We start from the raw sequence: 12,800 nt of genomic DNA, 5'->3' as shown, positions 1-12,800 counted from the left end.
GGGTTTGTAGTTTTGTGCATAATTTTGTTTCTATTATGTATATTTCCCATCTTTCATTATTTGTGACAAAGACACTACTATCATAACAGTGGCCAGTATTTTGTCCAGCACCACTTCATTGTGTCTACTCTTTTACCGTTGGTTCCCAACTCCATCAGCTTCTTTCTCTCTGTTACACATACAAATAGGGACACATACATTTAAATACCAAAATACAGAACTTTTTAGAACAAATTGTACAAAAAAAGCCTGTAGAGTTGGAGAGAGAGATATTGGGTTTGACAACTCAATACAAAACTGAAGTTTAAATAAGAAAACGTATGATCTTTTCTGTTTGAATCTGTTTATGTTCATCTGTTTTATTGTTGGTACGGTATTATTGATGCTTATACAGATCATTTGCTTACTCTGTATTTTTTTTTCCACTGTGGCCCTATCCCCTACCGATTTTTTAGGACTAAGTGATAGATGTGTTTTTGGAGCTCCCTCTTTCCCCCTCCCCAAATTACATTTTTTATCTATTCCCTGACACTTTATATGTATGTATGTGTGTATGTATGTGTGCATGTATGTATGTATGTATGTAGGCAATGTGTTAGTGTAACACGTCTCCTTATTTAATCTGTGTAATTGGTACATCTATTTTCTTTGGAACCATTTTTAGTTTTGGGAAGCTGAGTACCATTTTCTCCGTCCTTGCACAACCAATGGTCTCTTTCTGGAAAGCTAACCTTTTTTCGACTGTTCTAGTTGGCCCCACAATGAACGAAAGACAGTGATGGTCAATTACTGTCAATAAGTAAAGTAAGGGTGAGATCAACATTTTATGTCTAAATATTGATGACGTCACTTTTTTCACAACATACTTTATGTTTAGCTAAAGGGAATGAGGTATTTAAAGCTCAAGAAAGATCAAATTTTTTTTTTTAGAACATTAAGGAAATTCCAGTGTCGGAAGGGTGAAGAGATGTATGTAGTAACTCTTTCTGAGTAAATGGCATATGTCTTATGATTTGTGAAATTTGCTGAGCACAATGTTTCCTCCTATTTTGTTCACTTTAAATGTGTATAATGACTAAGGGAAACTAGTAGCTCTTGTGCACACTGGATGCACTTTATGTCGGATTCTAGTTTTCAAAATCTTCATAATTGTATGACCCTTGAAAATTTCTCTGGTTATGTATTTATTATTTATTATTTTTACAGGCATTTTCCCAGCATACTGTACTATGCCTTTCATTCTTGGAGTATGTCATATCTGTCCTTAACCAGACACATATCCTTAAAGGTGATCCCGAGAAAGGAGACTGTTCTAATCATTTCAGTGATAGCTACAGCAAAGATGAAATCTTGCAAGCCGCTATTCTTTCTCTTACTGCCTTTTTCAGGTTGCTGTGTTCAACTGCATTTGACATATCTCTACTTCATGATACAGTGTTTTGCAATTTTTCTAAGCTTCTTTTTTATTGTAGAGGTGGGGGTAAAATTGGGAGGAAAGCTGTAGAACAATGTTATGGTTCTGTTCTTACTGAACTTTTACTTCAATTCGGAAGTTGTCATGGACTAGCTAGTTCTGGTCAGCAGGAACCATTATGGTAACTTGCCACCACGCATTCATTTAAAAACTTATATTTATATATTCTGTTTAAATTCATTGTTGAATTTTTCTTTGAAAATTGTTGCATTCTTCCTTTGCCACAGGGCTCTTTTAACTGCCTTTCAGGCATTCTGTGAATGTGTTGGGGATCTTGAAATGGGAAAGGTAATGAAATGAATAAGTGTCATGCACCACCAGTACCAATTACCTTAAATGGTGGAGATTTTCAAATTTAAATGGTTGTAATATTAAATGAAGAACTCCATCCTAATTTTATGTTCAGATTTTGGCAAGAGATGGAGAGCGAAAGGAAAATGACAAGTGGATTGATCTTATTGGAGATTTAGCTGGCTGCATTTCAATAAAGAGACCGAAAGAGGTAACTTAAATCTGCCTAGGAAGTTATTTATGATCTCTCTCTCTCTCTCTCTCTCACACACACACACACACACACACACAACTTGAGAGTGGGGCATCTTTGCTTTAACCTTAGACATGAGATACAACATCATACCAATTGAACCACAAGACAAAAGTGTTATATATATATAGTTGATTGCCCTCTCAAGACATAATCTACAGTCCTGTATGGTTGTATTTATGAAGTTAGGTAACTAGTCTCCCAAACTTCGATTCAATCGAAGAAGTGAATCCCCAATACCCTCATGCACTTGATGGTTTTATGTATTAATTTTTTAATCCAATTGGGCCCCGTTTGGAAGGGCAGATGATAAGGCAGCAGTGATATGAAAGAGGTGAGTTGCAATGCCCACTTGGACCCATTTTGGAAATAATGAATTGATCTTGTTCAAAAAATCATCCATTTGGTTATTCTATGATGGTGCCCCATGTGGGATTAAGTTCATATGTGGCATAAAGCTCTGTTAATAAGAAATGCTGGCTTGTGTTCCCTTGTGATTCCGAAGTGTGAAACACAACTAGTAATCACCTTTGTTTGGTGCTTGTGCGCCGGGGGAGAGGGGAGGCAGTTTGCTTGAATTATCTTGTGGATTTTCGTGAATATCATGTTTGGAGTTTTAGATGGCTCATATTTGGGAATTTGCAAGAATCCTACATGGTAGGCATCTTGGATTCTAGGAGAATACAAGATTCCACTTAAATGTGTATGGAATTTGAACCTCTTTCCTCGGTAATCTAGGATTCCCATGGGAATCCAACTTTTTGGGACAAAAGTATCCCTTCAGTCATTGCACTTTGACTAAATTGCCCTTTCTTGTTCACTAATAATAATTATTATTATAAGTATGATATGGCAATAATTACGAGAAAAAGCATGGAGATAGTGGAGGAAGAGGATTAGGAAGTTAGCACAAGAGTCTAGGATTAGATTAGCAACTTGGAATATAGGGTTACTTATGGGCAAAGGCATGGAGACAATGGAATGTGAATACAATGATTAGAAGGAAAATTAACATAATCTATCTTCAGGAGATGAAATGGGTAGGGGAGAAAATTAGAGAAACTAAAAAATCAGGATTTAAACCTTGGTATAGTGGAAAAGAGGAATAGAAAAACGGGGTGGGTATCATTGTACACAAAGACTTGAAAGATAATGTAGCTGATGTTAAAATAATAGGGCAAGGATCATAAAATTCAAGTTAGCTCTAGGCCTAGAGATGGTAAATCTCATTAGTGCATATGCTTCCCATATAGGCTTGTCAGAAAACCTTAAAAGACAATTTTGGGAAGATTTAGATAGTATTATATAGGGAATACTAGGATTTGAAAAGACATTCATAGGAGCTCATTTGAATGGACACATTAGAAAGGACAATATAGGTTATGAGAGGATACGTGGAAGCCATAGATATGGAGATAAAAATGGGGATAGTGATATGATTTTTAGATTTTGCCATGTCTTACGATTTGGTTATATTGAATACCCACTGTATAAAAATTGAAGAACACTTAATATCTTTCAAGAGTGGGCAAAATAAAAGCAAATAGATTTCTTCTTAACTAGGAAGGGGGACTGCCTATCAAGTAAGGATTGTAATGTTATCCTAGGTGAAAGTTTGACTACATAACATAGAGCCCTAATATTTGATATATACATATATATATATATTAGAAAAGGAAGAGAAGGCACACTAAATCAATGCAAGAGGACTAGGTGGTGGAGCTTGAATGGAGAAAATGTAGTAAAATTCAAAGATAAATTGATCAAAGAAAGCAATTGGACAATAGTGGATAAGGTAGATGTAGATGCAAACACTTTGTGGAATTGAATGATTAGCTCTGTAAAAAACATAGTAGAAGAGATTTTAGGTGAATACAGAGGAAGATATTGAGATAGTAAAGAAAGTTAGTGGTGGGACCAAGATGTCCAAAAAGGCTAAAGACAAAAGAAGATGGTATAAAACATGGTAAAATTGTAAAAGTATAGAAAACCTTGAAAAATATAAAGAGGCAAGGAAAAATACAAAAAAGGCCATTAGATAAGCTAAACATTGTTCTTATGATACTTATATACTAGGCTAGATACGAAAGAAGGAGAAAGAGACATTCATAAACTTGCTAGAGTTAGAAAAAGAAAAATACAAAGATTTAGATAATTTAAAATGTATAAAGGATGAGAATGATAATATCTTAATTAAAGAAGAAGACATAAAAGAGAGGTGGTGGAGATACTTTAATAAGTTGTTTAATGAAAATCAAACTAAAAGCTAGAAATTGGAAGTGAGAAATGAGGAAAAGACTGAAAATAGGAGATTTATTTGTAAAACTAGTGTCACTAAAGTTAAAATGACTTTAGAAAAGATGAAAGGTGGGAAATGCATAAGACTAGATAACATGCCAATTGAAGTTTTGAAATGTTTTGGGGGTAATGAAAGTATTTGGTTAACTAATCTATTTCACACTATTATAAAAACCAAGAAAATGCTGGAGATTGGAGGAAAAGCATGTTAATACCTTATACAAAAACAACGGCGATATTCAAAATTGTAATAATTATCGTGGAATTAAGATTGGGTCCTACAATGAAATTGTGGGAAAAGGTAATTGAACAAAGAATAAGGCTAGAAATGAGGGTTTCAGAGAATCAACTTGCTTTTATGCCTAGAAGTTCGACAATAGAAGCTATACATCTTTTAAGAAGATTAATGGAAAAGTTTAGGGAAAAGAAGAAGGATTTGCATATGGTTTTTATTGAGGTAGAGAAAATCTATGATAGAGTACCTAACAAAGGTCTTTGGTAGGTTTAGAAAATAAGGGAGTTTGCAGTAGATATACTGAGGTCCTTAAGGATATGTATCTTAGAGTAATAATTAGTGATAGGATAGTAAGAGGGGAGTTTAGAGAATTTCCATTCACCATAGGTGTACATCAAGTCTTTGGTAGGTTTTAGAAAAGAAAGGAGTTTGTAATAGATATACTGAGGTCATCAAGGACATGTATCTTAGAGTAACGACTAGCAATAGGACTATAAACGGGAATTTAAAGAATTTCCAATCATAACATGTGTACATCAAGGTTTCATTTCGAGTCCATATTTTTTTGCTTTAGTGATTGATGAACTCACTAGGAGTATCTAAAAGAAAATCCCCTAGTGTATTTTATTTGTAGATGATACTGTTTTGATTGATGAAAGTAGGAGTGGAGTGGAATCTAAATTAGAACTATGGAGATCCACTTTAAAGTTTAAAGGTTTTAGGATAAGTTGAAGGAAGGTAGAATATATGAAAAGTAATTTCAGTAATGTAAGGAGTATTGGAGATAAGATTAAACTTGATGATCAAGAACTTAATAGAACTAGTAAACTTGGATATCTTGGATTTCTTATGCCTTCGGAAGGAGAAATTGAAGAGGATTGTACTACATAAAGTTAAAGTAGGATTGGTAAAATAGAAGAGTACGTCAAGCGTGTTATGTGTTTGTAGAATACTCTTAAAATTAGAAGGAAAGTTCTATAAGATAGCTATAAGGCTAGCCATGCTTTATGGATCAAAATGTTGGGCAACTAAGAAACAAAATGCACAAAAAGTAAAAGTAGCTGAAATACAAATGTTAGGGTGGATGAGCAGTATAACATTAAAATGATAAATTAAGGAATTAACTTAATCGTAATAATCTAGGTATAGCACCACTCTAAGACAGGGAGGGGTGGCTTAGATGGTTTGGGCATTTAAGACATAGGCCAAGCTGCACACCTATGAGGAGGAGTGAGTTAGTTATTGTTTTTGGTACTAAAAGTGGGTAGGGATAAAACTTAAAATAATATAGAATGAGATAGTGAGAAAGGAATTAATAGCTTTTAAGCTATTAGAGGAAAATGCCCTCCATCTAGTGATTTGTTGGAAAAGGATTTACTACTTCCCAACAATCTTGGAAGAAAGCAATGTTAAATCCATCTGGACCTGGAGCCTTATCCCTCTCCATCCCAACCCCCTGAACCCCCCAAACTTCCTCCTCATCAAAAGGTCTATCTAACCAACACATCTGATCAATTGAGTTTGTTGAAATATAATCGCATGTTAAAGGTATTCCAGTTGAATTTACCGAAATAACATTAGAATTTGCATGTTATGCCAAAACATTGTAATCTTATATTTCCGAGTTAGGGATTTTGGATAAGTTAAATAGTGTAAAAATATTCCCTTAACCTAGTAATCCTATTCTAATATGATTCAAGGAAATGATTCAACGAAGGCTATGGATGGAAGAGAGAAAAAGAGAAGAAATGAAGAAGAAAAGAAGAGAAAGAAGCAGTGGTAGTTTTCCTAGAGCATATGTATAGCTTTGTTTGGGTCTGCCCTTTTATATATTAATAATAAAAAAAAAAAAACTTAAGAACAAAAATACCCCTATTCACTGAACCTAATTGCTAAAATAACCTATTCTCTTTTGACACACTCCCTCAAGCTGGAGGTGTATAATTATCACCTAACACAATCTTGTTACAACCATTATAGGGCGGGCTTAAATAAAGGCTTTGTGAAAACATTGCCCGATTGATCCACATATTTTAGAAAGGGAGTCCTCACAAACTTCTCTAGCATTGCATCCTTCATTAAATGACAGTCAACTTCATTGTGCTTTGCCCGCTCTTGAATCATTGGATTGCTATCAATATAAATGGCAACTTGATTATCACAAAGCATATCTAATGGCTTCATTACCAAGAATCTCATATCTGACATAAGAGATTTCAACTACACAAGCTTAATCATAGTATGATTCATAGATTGGTATTATGCTTTGGTATTAATCTTGCTATAGTAGTTTGTTTCTTGCTATGCTAGGTAACAAGATTACGTTCCACAAATGTACACCATTAAATAGTACGCCTTCAATCATCAACACGATCACTCCCAATGTGCATTAGATTATCCTTTGATCTCACAGTTTTTGTTCCATTTACCTAGCAAACCTCTACAAGGAGATCCTTCGAGATACCAAAAAATGCTACAGAATAGTATTTGAGCATGGCTCTTTTGAATTTTCCATAAAATGATTCACCACCCCCATTGCAAAAGATATGTGAGGTACAAGCATGTTAGTGAAGCATGAAAAAGGCCTTCATTTTTCTTTTTAGATTTCTCATTTGGTCAATGGTACACATTATTTTGTTCAACAAATATATACCATGCTTGGAATGGGTTGAAGGAGGAGGGGGAGTATATGGTTTAGAAAATAACTAGGTTAAGCTTCTTCCTATCGTCCTGTGGCCATAAAACATTCTTTTTGAGAGCTTCTATTTGGTGATAGTGAAGTAGATCAACTTGAAAATGAACTAGCTATATTGGCATTTGTGTCCAAAGGCCGATCTAACATCCATAGACAAGTTCATTTTGAGATCCATATAAGCATGGTTTAGCACCCAACAGACGAGTCTAACTTAGAAAGTCCAGGGTATACTTTTGTTAAAGGTCGATATGCATTGTTGTCCCATTGCCTAATAGCTTAAGCTTTTGGATTAAGTAGTAAAATATGGTGTCTAGGAGGTCCTATGTTATAGTCTTGATGCCCGTGTTTATTATGTGGTGTTTAAAAAATTCTTGTATTCTTTGTAGTGGGTGTTATTTATGTGTGCTTATCTCTCCACGCGCCATTGAGTTGCACGTTTGGGGGAGTGTTAAGGCTTGAGATACATTGCTAGCTCATAACCTAATAACTTAAGCTTTTAGGTAAAGCCGTAATTTAATTATTTTCATTGATAGATTGAACCCTTTCTTACGCGGTACAATCTCAATACAAAGAAAGTAACGCAAAGTACCCGAGTCTTTGATTTGAACTTTTTCTTCAAGACACTACATAATTTCTGCAATCTTGTTACAGGCACAACTAGTGATGATCATATTATTAACATAAACTAGTAGAAGTATCACATTCATCTCCTTTTTGCAGACAAAGACCGCCTAATTAGGTGGCACTGGATAAAGCCAAATGCAGATACCACTTAACTAAATTTGTTAAACAAGGCTTGAGGAGACTATTTAAGACCATAAATGGCCTTGTGACATACTTTACCATTCTCTCCTTGAGCAATATATCCAGATGGTGCTCATGTATACCTTTTCTTGCAAGACATTCTTCACATTCATTTTGTGCAAGGGCCTAGTAAAAACTAACGGGCAACAAGACAATACACAAATATAATTTAATCGAAAAATAGGAGAAAACGACTCAAAATAATCAGTACCATATGTTTGGTGTACTGCCGGCAACTAGTCGATCCTTAAGACCTTCAATAGAGCTGTCATGAAGATATTAAATGGTGCAGCCACAGGTTCAATGACACCTAAGCAACTCCTTACCATTAGGAAGACCCACCACATCCTATGTTCCTCGAGTTGTCAAGGCATCCATTTCTTTATCTATTTCGTGCTTCAACATGTGAGGAAGGGCTAGAAATGGAGGGAATAGACTAGGCAAAAGAGCACATATGAGTGGCAAGGTGAAAGGCTAAAATATAATGAGCAAGAGGATAAGAAGCTAAGGTAGTCCATGTTTGAGTACCTTTCCGGTTAGCAATGGGAAAATCCAAGTCACATTAGGATGGATCTCAAGAACAAGAAGTTGAACTAGTGATGGAAAAAAGAGGTCGACTGCGTGGTGGTATTTATGTTTGTGCTTGCTTTTCATTGTTTATAAACCCTAAATTGTTTCTTCATGTCAGTAAATGATGCATTTGAAAAGGGCCAAAATATTTCTTCAGAGATATAATGGCAAAATAGGAGGATAAACACAAGGGGGGCGGATAATAAATTGTTGACGGACTCAAAATAAATCCATCTAAGGAAGATCCAACATTAGAGAAATAAGATATCCTTTCAGAACATGTGACATTGGCACTAACATATTTATTGTGAGTGTGGCGATCATAAGTTAATAATATCTATAACCTTTCTAAGTTCTCAAGTACCCAACGAAGACAATTTAACAACGTGAGGAGAGAACTTTTGTTGACTAGTATCACGAAGGTGAACAAAATATGTATAACCATAGACATGAGGCTCACAAAGAGCATGGATGTTTCTTGTGGCCCACGATGAAGAAAGGAATTTGTCCCCTTAGAAATTGGAGGGCATCCTATTGTGCAGAAAAGAAGAGCATCGGTCGAAAAGTTTTTGGGACATGCATATGAAGGAATAGAGACTGTTATGTCAAGGAAATGTCTATCTTTTTGTTTCATTTAGCTACTTCATTATGCTGTGGGGCATGTATACATCGTGTTTGATGAACAATTCCTTTGGGCAAGCAAAAAGACCGAAGCTCATTTTGAATAAATTCAAGTGCATTATAAGACTGAAAAATTTGATATCAATGCCAAATTGTGTTTCTATTTCATCGTAGAATTGAGTATATACATTTAAAATATAGACTGATTTTTAATAAATAGATCCAGGTCATACACAAAAAACCATGACGACATAAAATATAGATGACTAGTCAAATTTTTAGCCCTACATGGACCTCAAATATCTGAATGAATAAGAGAAAATAACGATTTGCAATGAGGTTCAATTCTCGATAGAAAAGATGCCCTAGTATGCTTTCCCAATTGAGAGCACTCAAAATTATAAACAAACATGAACATGGGAGAACCTTTATGTAGTTTTTGAAGGGATAGATGCCCCAAACGAGTGTGCTTCTGATAGAGAGAAACAACATGAACAGAAATTGAGAGTTGTAAAGCTAGAGATAGAGAAGAAGAGAAAGGAAAAAGAAGAAGAAAGTGAAAGAAGAAGAGGCGGCAGTTTTCCTATAGCCTTACGTATAGCTCCAGGTTTTCTCTTCTATATATTAATAATAATAAAAAGTCTTAACGACAAAAATGCCCCCATTCGCAACTGAATTGCTGAAATAACATACTCTTCTAACATTCCCCCTTAAGCTGGAGGTGTATAAGTATCATGCAACCCCAGCTTGTTACGACAATTAGACAAGGCAAACCAAAATAAAGGCTTTGTAAAAACGTTGACCAACTGATCCACAGATTCACAAAAAATTCAATGACTTTGTCCTCTTATGAAATACTAGATTGCTATTGAGAATGACAGCTTGATTATCACAAAACATATCCATTGGCTTCATTACTAAAAATCCTATATCTAACATAAGAAACTTCAGCCACATAAGCTCACTCGCAGCATGAGCCTCACTGCTCAATATTCTGTTTCAGCACATCTTGTGAGAAGAGTTTGTTTCTTGCTATGCTAGGTAACCAAATTACCTCCCACAAATGTACAATATCCAGTAATAGATCTTCGATCATCAATAGAGCTAGCCCAATCTGCAGAGTATTGACTCACTCTAAAATGAGTAGCGCAAAGGCTATCCCAAGTTTAGGAGTTCTGTCGTGTAATAATTAGCCCAAAAGGCCATATCGTCTCCTCAAGGAATGTCGATTAATTTCAAACTCGCGTTAAGGCAACAAGGAGAAAAATTAAAAAAAAACATTTACTAAACACAGTTCATATTCATATTCTTGGGTTTTTGAGAATTTGTTGCGAAATTAAAACAGTGCAAAACATAAACTACGAACATACATGCATAAAGTAAATGACAAGAATAACCAAAGCTTTAAATATTCAAACAATGAACAAAAATGAGGGCTTCATTAATCTAATAAAAATCCTTCAATCAACAAAGTAAACTCAGTACAATAATAACTTAAACAAGATATTGAAAGAACAATAAAGTAGACCAAAAATAAACTCAGCACAATAAAAACTTAAACAAAAAAACTGAATCCAGCAATATCTTCAAAAAAATAAGCTAAACTCAACTTTGGCTTAAATAAAAATAACTCAATCCAATAATAAGTCCCAACAAGTTAACATAATCCAACATTGAAATGGAAATTGCAGGAAATAAAACACAAGAACTTAAATCTAAATTCTACGAATTGAAAAGCAAAACATTAAAATAACAATACAATAAAGAAGATAAATAAACAACGGAAAAGGTGGAGAGAGAGAGAGAGAGAGTGGAAGAAAATGGCTGAGAGTGAGCCTGCCCTTCTTGGTTCCTGCGCACCCAGCACACACCGCACACACTGCCTTTCTATCCTCTCTTTTCTTCCACTTTTCTTCCCCACCCCCCCCCCCCCCTCTCTTTCAGCATGGCGCCCCAAAACCCTCTTTTTTTTCTTGCTGCCCAGCAGCTTTCTTGTCTGCTCACAGCAGCCTTAGGCTGCCCCAACTAACCTGCTGCCCTAGCCTCCAAATCCAAAACCCTCTTCTTTTTTTTTTAAACCCTACGGCCAGCTCCATATATCATGGACCCTACAGCCGTTTTCAATTTCATGGACCCAGCTTCGTTTTTCTAAAGCAGCACACGGCCCAGTTTTTGTTTCACACAGAAAGCCCCTTTTTATTTTGTGGTGCACGGCCCACGTATGCATGGCATGTGGCTTCTTTCTCTTTTCACGTGCTGCTCCTCTAATTTCCAGCTTGTGTGCATGACCCACGTATGCATGACCCATGCAAATGCTTCTCCACATGCACAGTTGGTGTAGCAGGTGCAGCAACTTCAAGCCCGATTTCGACCTTGATGCATCGAGTAGCTCTCAAAACTCAAAACATGAAAGTACTAGAGCCTTTTCTTAGCGTTCCATAGCATCTTGAATCATCTCAATCGGAGTTCGGATGAGAAAGTTATGCCTAGATTACGAAGCGATGTTGAAACTGTCCATAATCGCCAAATTAGCTTTGTTTTGCACTTAAAGCCTCCATTTGCATAATTTTGCATGACCCACTCCACTTTTTGCATGTGCATCTTTATTTCTTCTTTAATTCCCTAAAATACCTTGCAAAAATTAAACACTATTACTCGTAAATTTACAAATAAAAATAGAATAAAAATTCAAATATTATAAATTGAGTTCAATATTGAAATATTGGACATAATTAGGCATTTAAGTAAAATTGTAATCCTTAATTAATGCTTTTAAACACCTAATTACGCTACTTTGACGCGTAGGCACACCCCCCAACTAACGTTTTCCCCCCCCTTTTTGCAATTGATCCTTGGCTTGTTTTTTATTTTCATTTGCTTTAGACTTTTTCATTTTTCTAAGCCATTAGGATATGGTTCATTAAGGTTCCAAACAAGCCAGGGATCAATTGCAAAAAGGGGGGGAAAAAAAAAAGAGACGCAAGCCAGGGATCAATTGATCCTTGGCTTGTTTCTTATTTTCATTTGCTTTGGACTTTTTCATTTTTCTAAGCCATTAGGATATGGTTCATTAGAGTTCCAAACAACTGAAGTGTACATCAACCAAAAACGATCTAGGGTAGTCTTTCTAAGTATTCTAACATGTGTTGTTTGTGTTTAGCAATACTTTTAACATCCTTCCCTTGGTTGAAACTAAGTGAAATGGATAAATTTTCCTTTTGATTCAAACTTTGATTTTCACTACGTCCCATATGTTCCATGTCCTCAAAAGAAAAAAAATTAGCATGTAACGTTCACAAATAAGGAATTTAGCATGCTTTGAGCTGAATACCAGCACTTTCCCAAGGTGGACCAAACTGCCAAACTGTCTAACACATGCAAGCATCGCATAGAAATGTCACATTAAAATTCTATCACATAGCAGCACACAATTGCACATACATATTCTCTCCCCCCAACAAAAATATAGCATTGTCCTCAATGATTGAAAAGAGAAGCAAAAGAATGATAATGAGGGAAGTAGAAGAGTACCTGGGTAGAGAAGTAAGGGAAAAGAAAA

At 35.5% G+C, this 12,800-nt stretch overlaps 1 protein-coding gene across 3 annotated transcripts in view; it reads left to right on the top strand.

Moving 5' to 3' along the window:
* LOC131168380 (protein SHOOT GRAVITROPISM 6) overlaps positions 1 to 12,800 on the top strand; it is a 128,190-nt gene that overhangs the window by 85,711 nt on the left and 29,679 nt on the right. For all 3 annotated transcript variants that reach the window (XR_009140284.1, XM_058127752.1, XM_058127753.1), the window contains 4 exons: positions 1,207 to 1,388; positions 1,473 to 1,595; positions 1,702 to 1,762; positions 1,881 to 1,976. Coding sequence is in view for 2 of the 3 variants with exons in the window: in XM_058127752.1 (XP_057983735.1) it covers positions 1,207 to 1,388; positions 1,473 to 1,595; positions 1,702 to 1,762; positions 1,881 to 1,976 (462 nt within the window). In the remaining variant the exon portion in view is untranslated. The remainder of the gene's footprint in view (positions 1 to 1,206; positions 1,389 to 1,472; positions 1,596 to 1,701; positions 1,763 to 1,880; positions 1,977 to 12,800) is intronic.

This window comes from Malania oleifera, chromosome 11 (assembly GCF_029873635.1).
Source record: "Malania oleifera isolate guangnan ecotype guangnan chromosome 11, ASM2987363v1, whole genome shotgun sequence".
NCBI classification, from domain to species: domain Eukaryota; kingdom Viridiplantae; phylum Streptophyta; class Magnoliopsida; order Santalales; family Ximeniaceae; genus Malania; species Malania oleifera.
The sequence above is the reverse complement of the archived record's forward strand: the minus strand, read 5'-3'. Positions and strand labels throughout refer to the sequence as shown.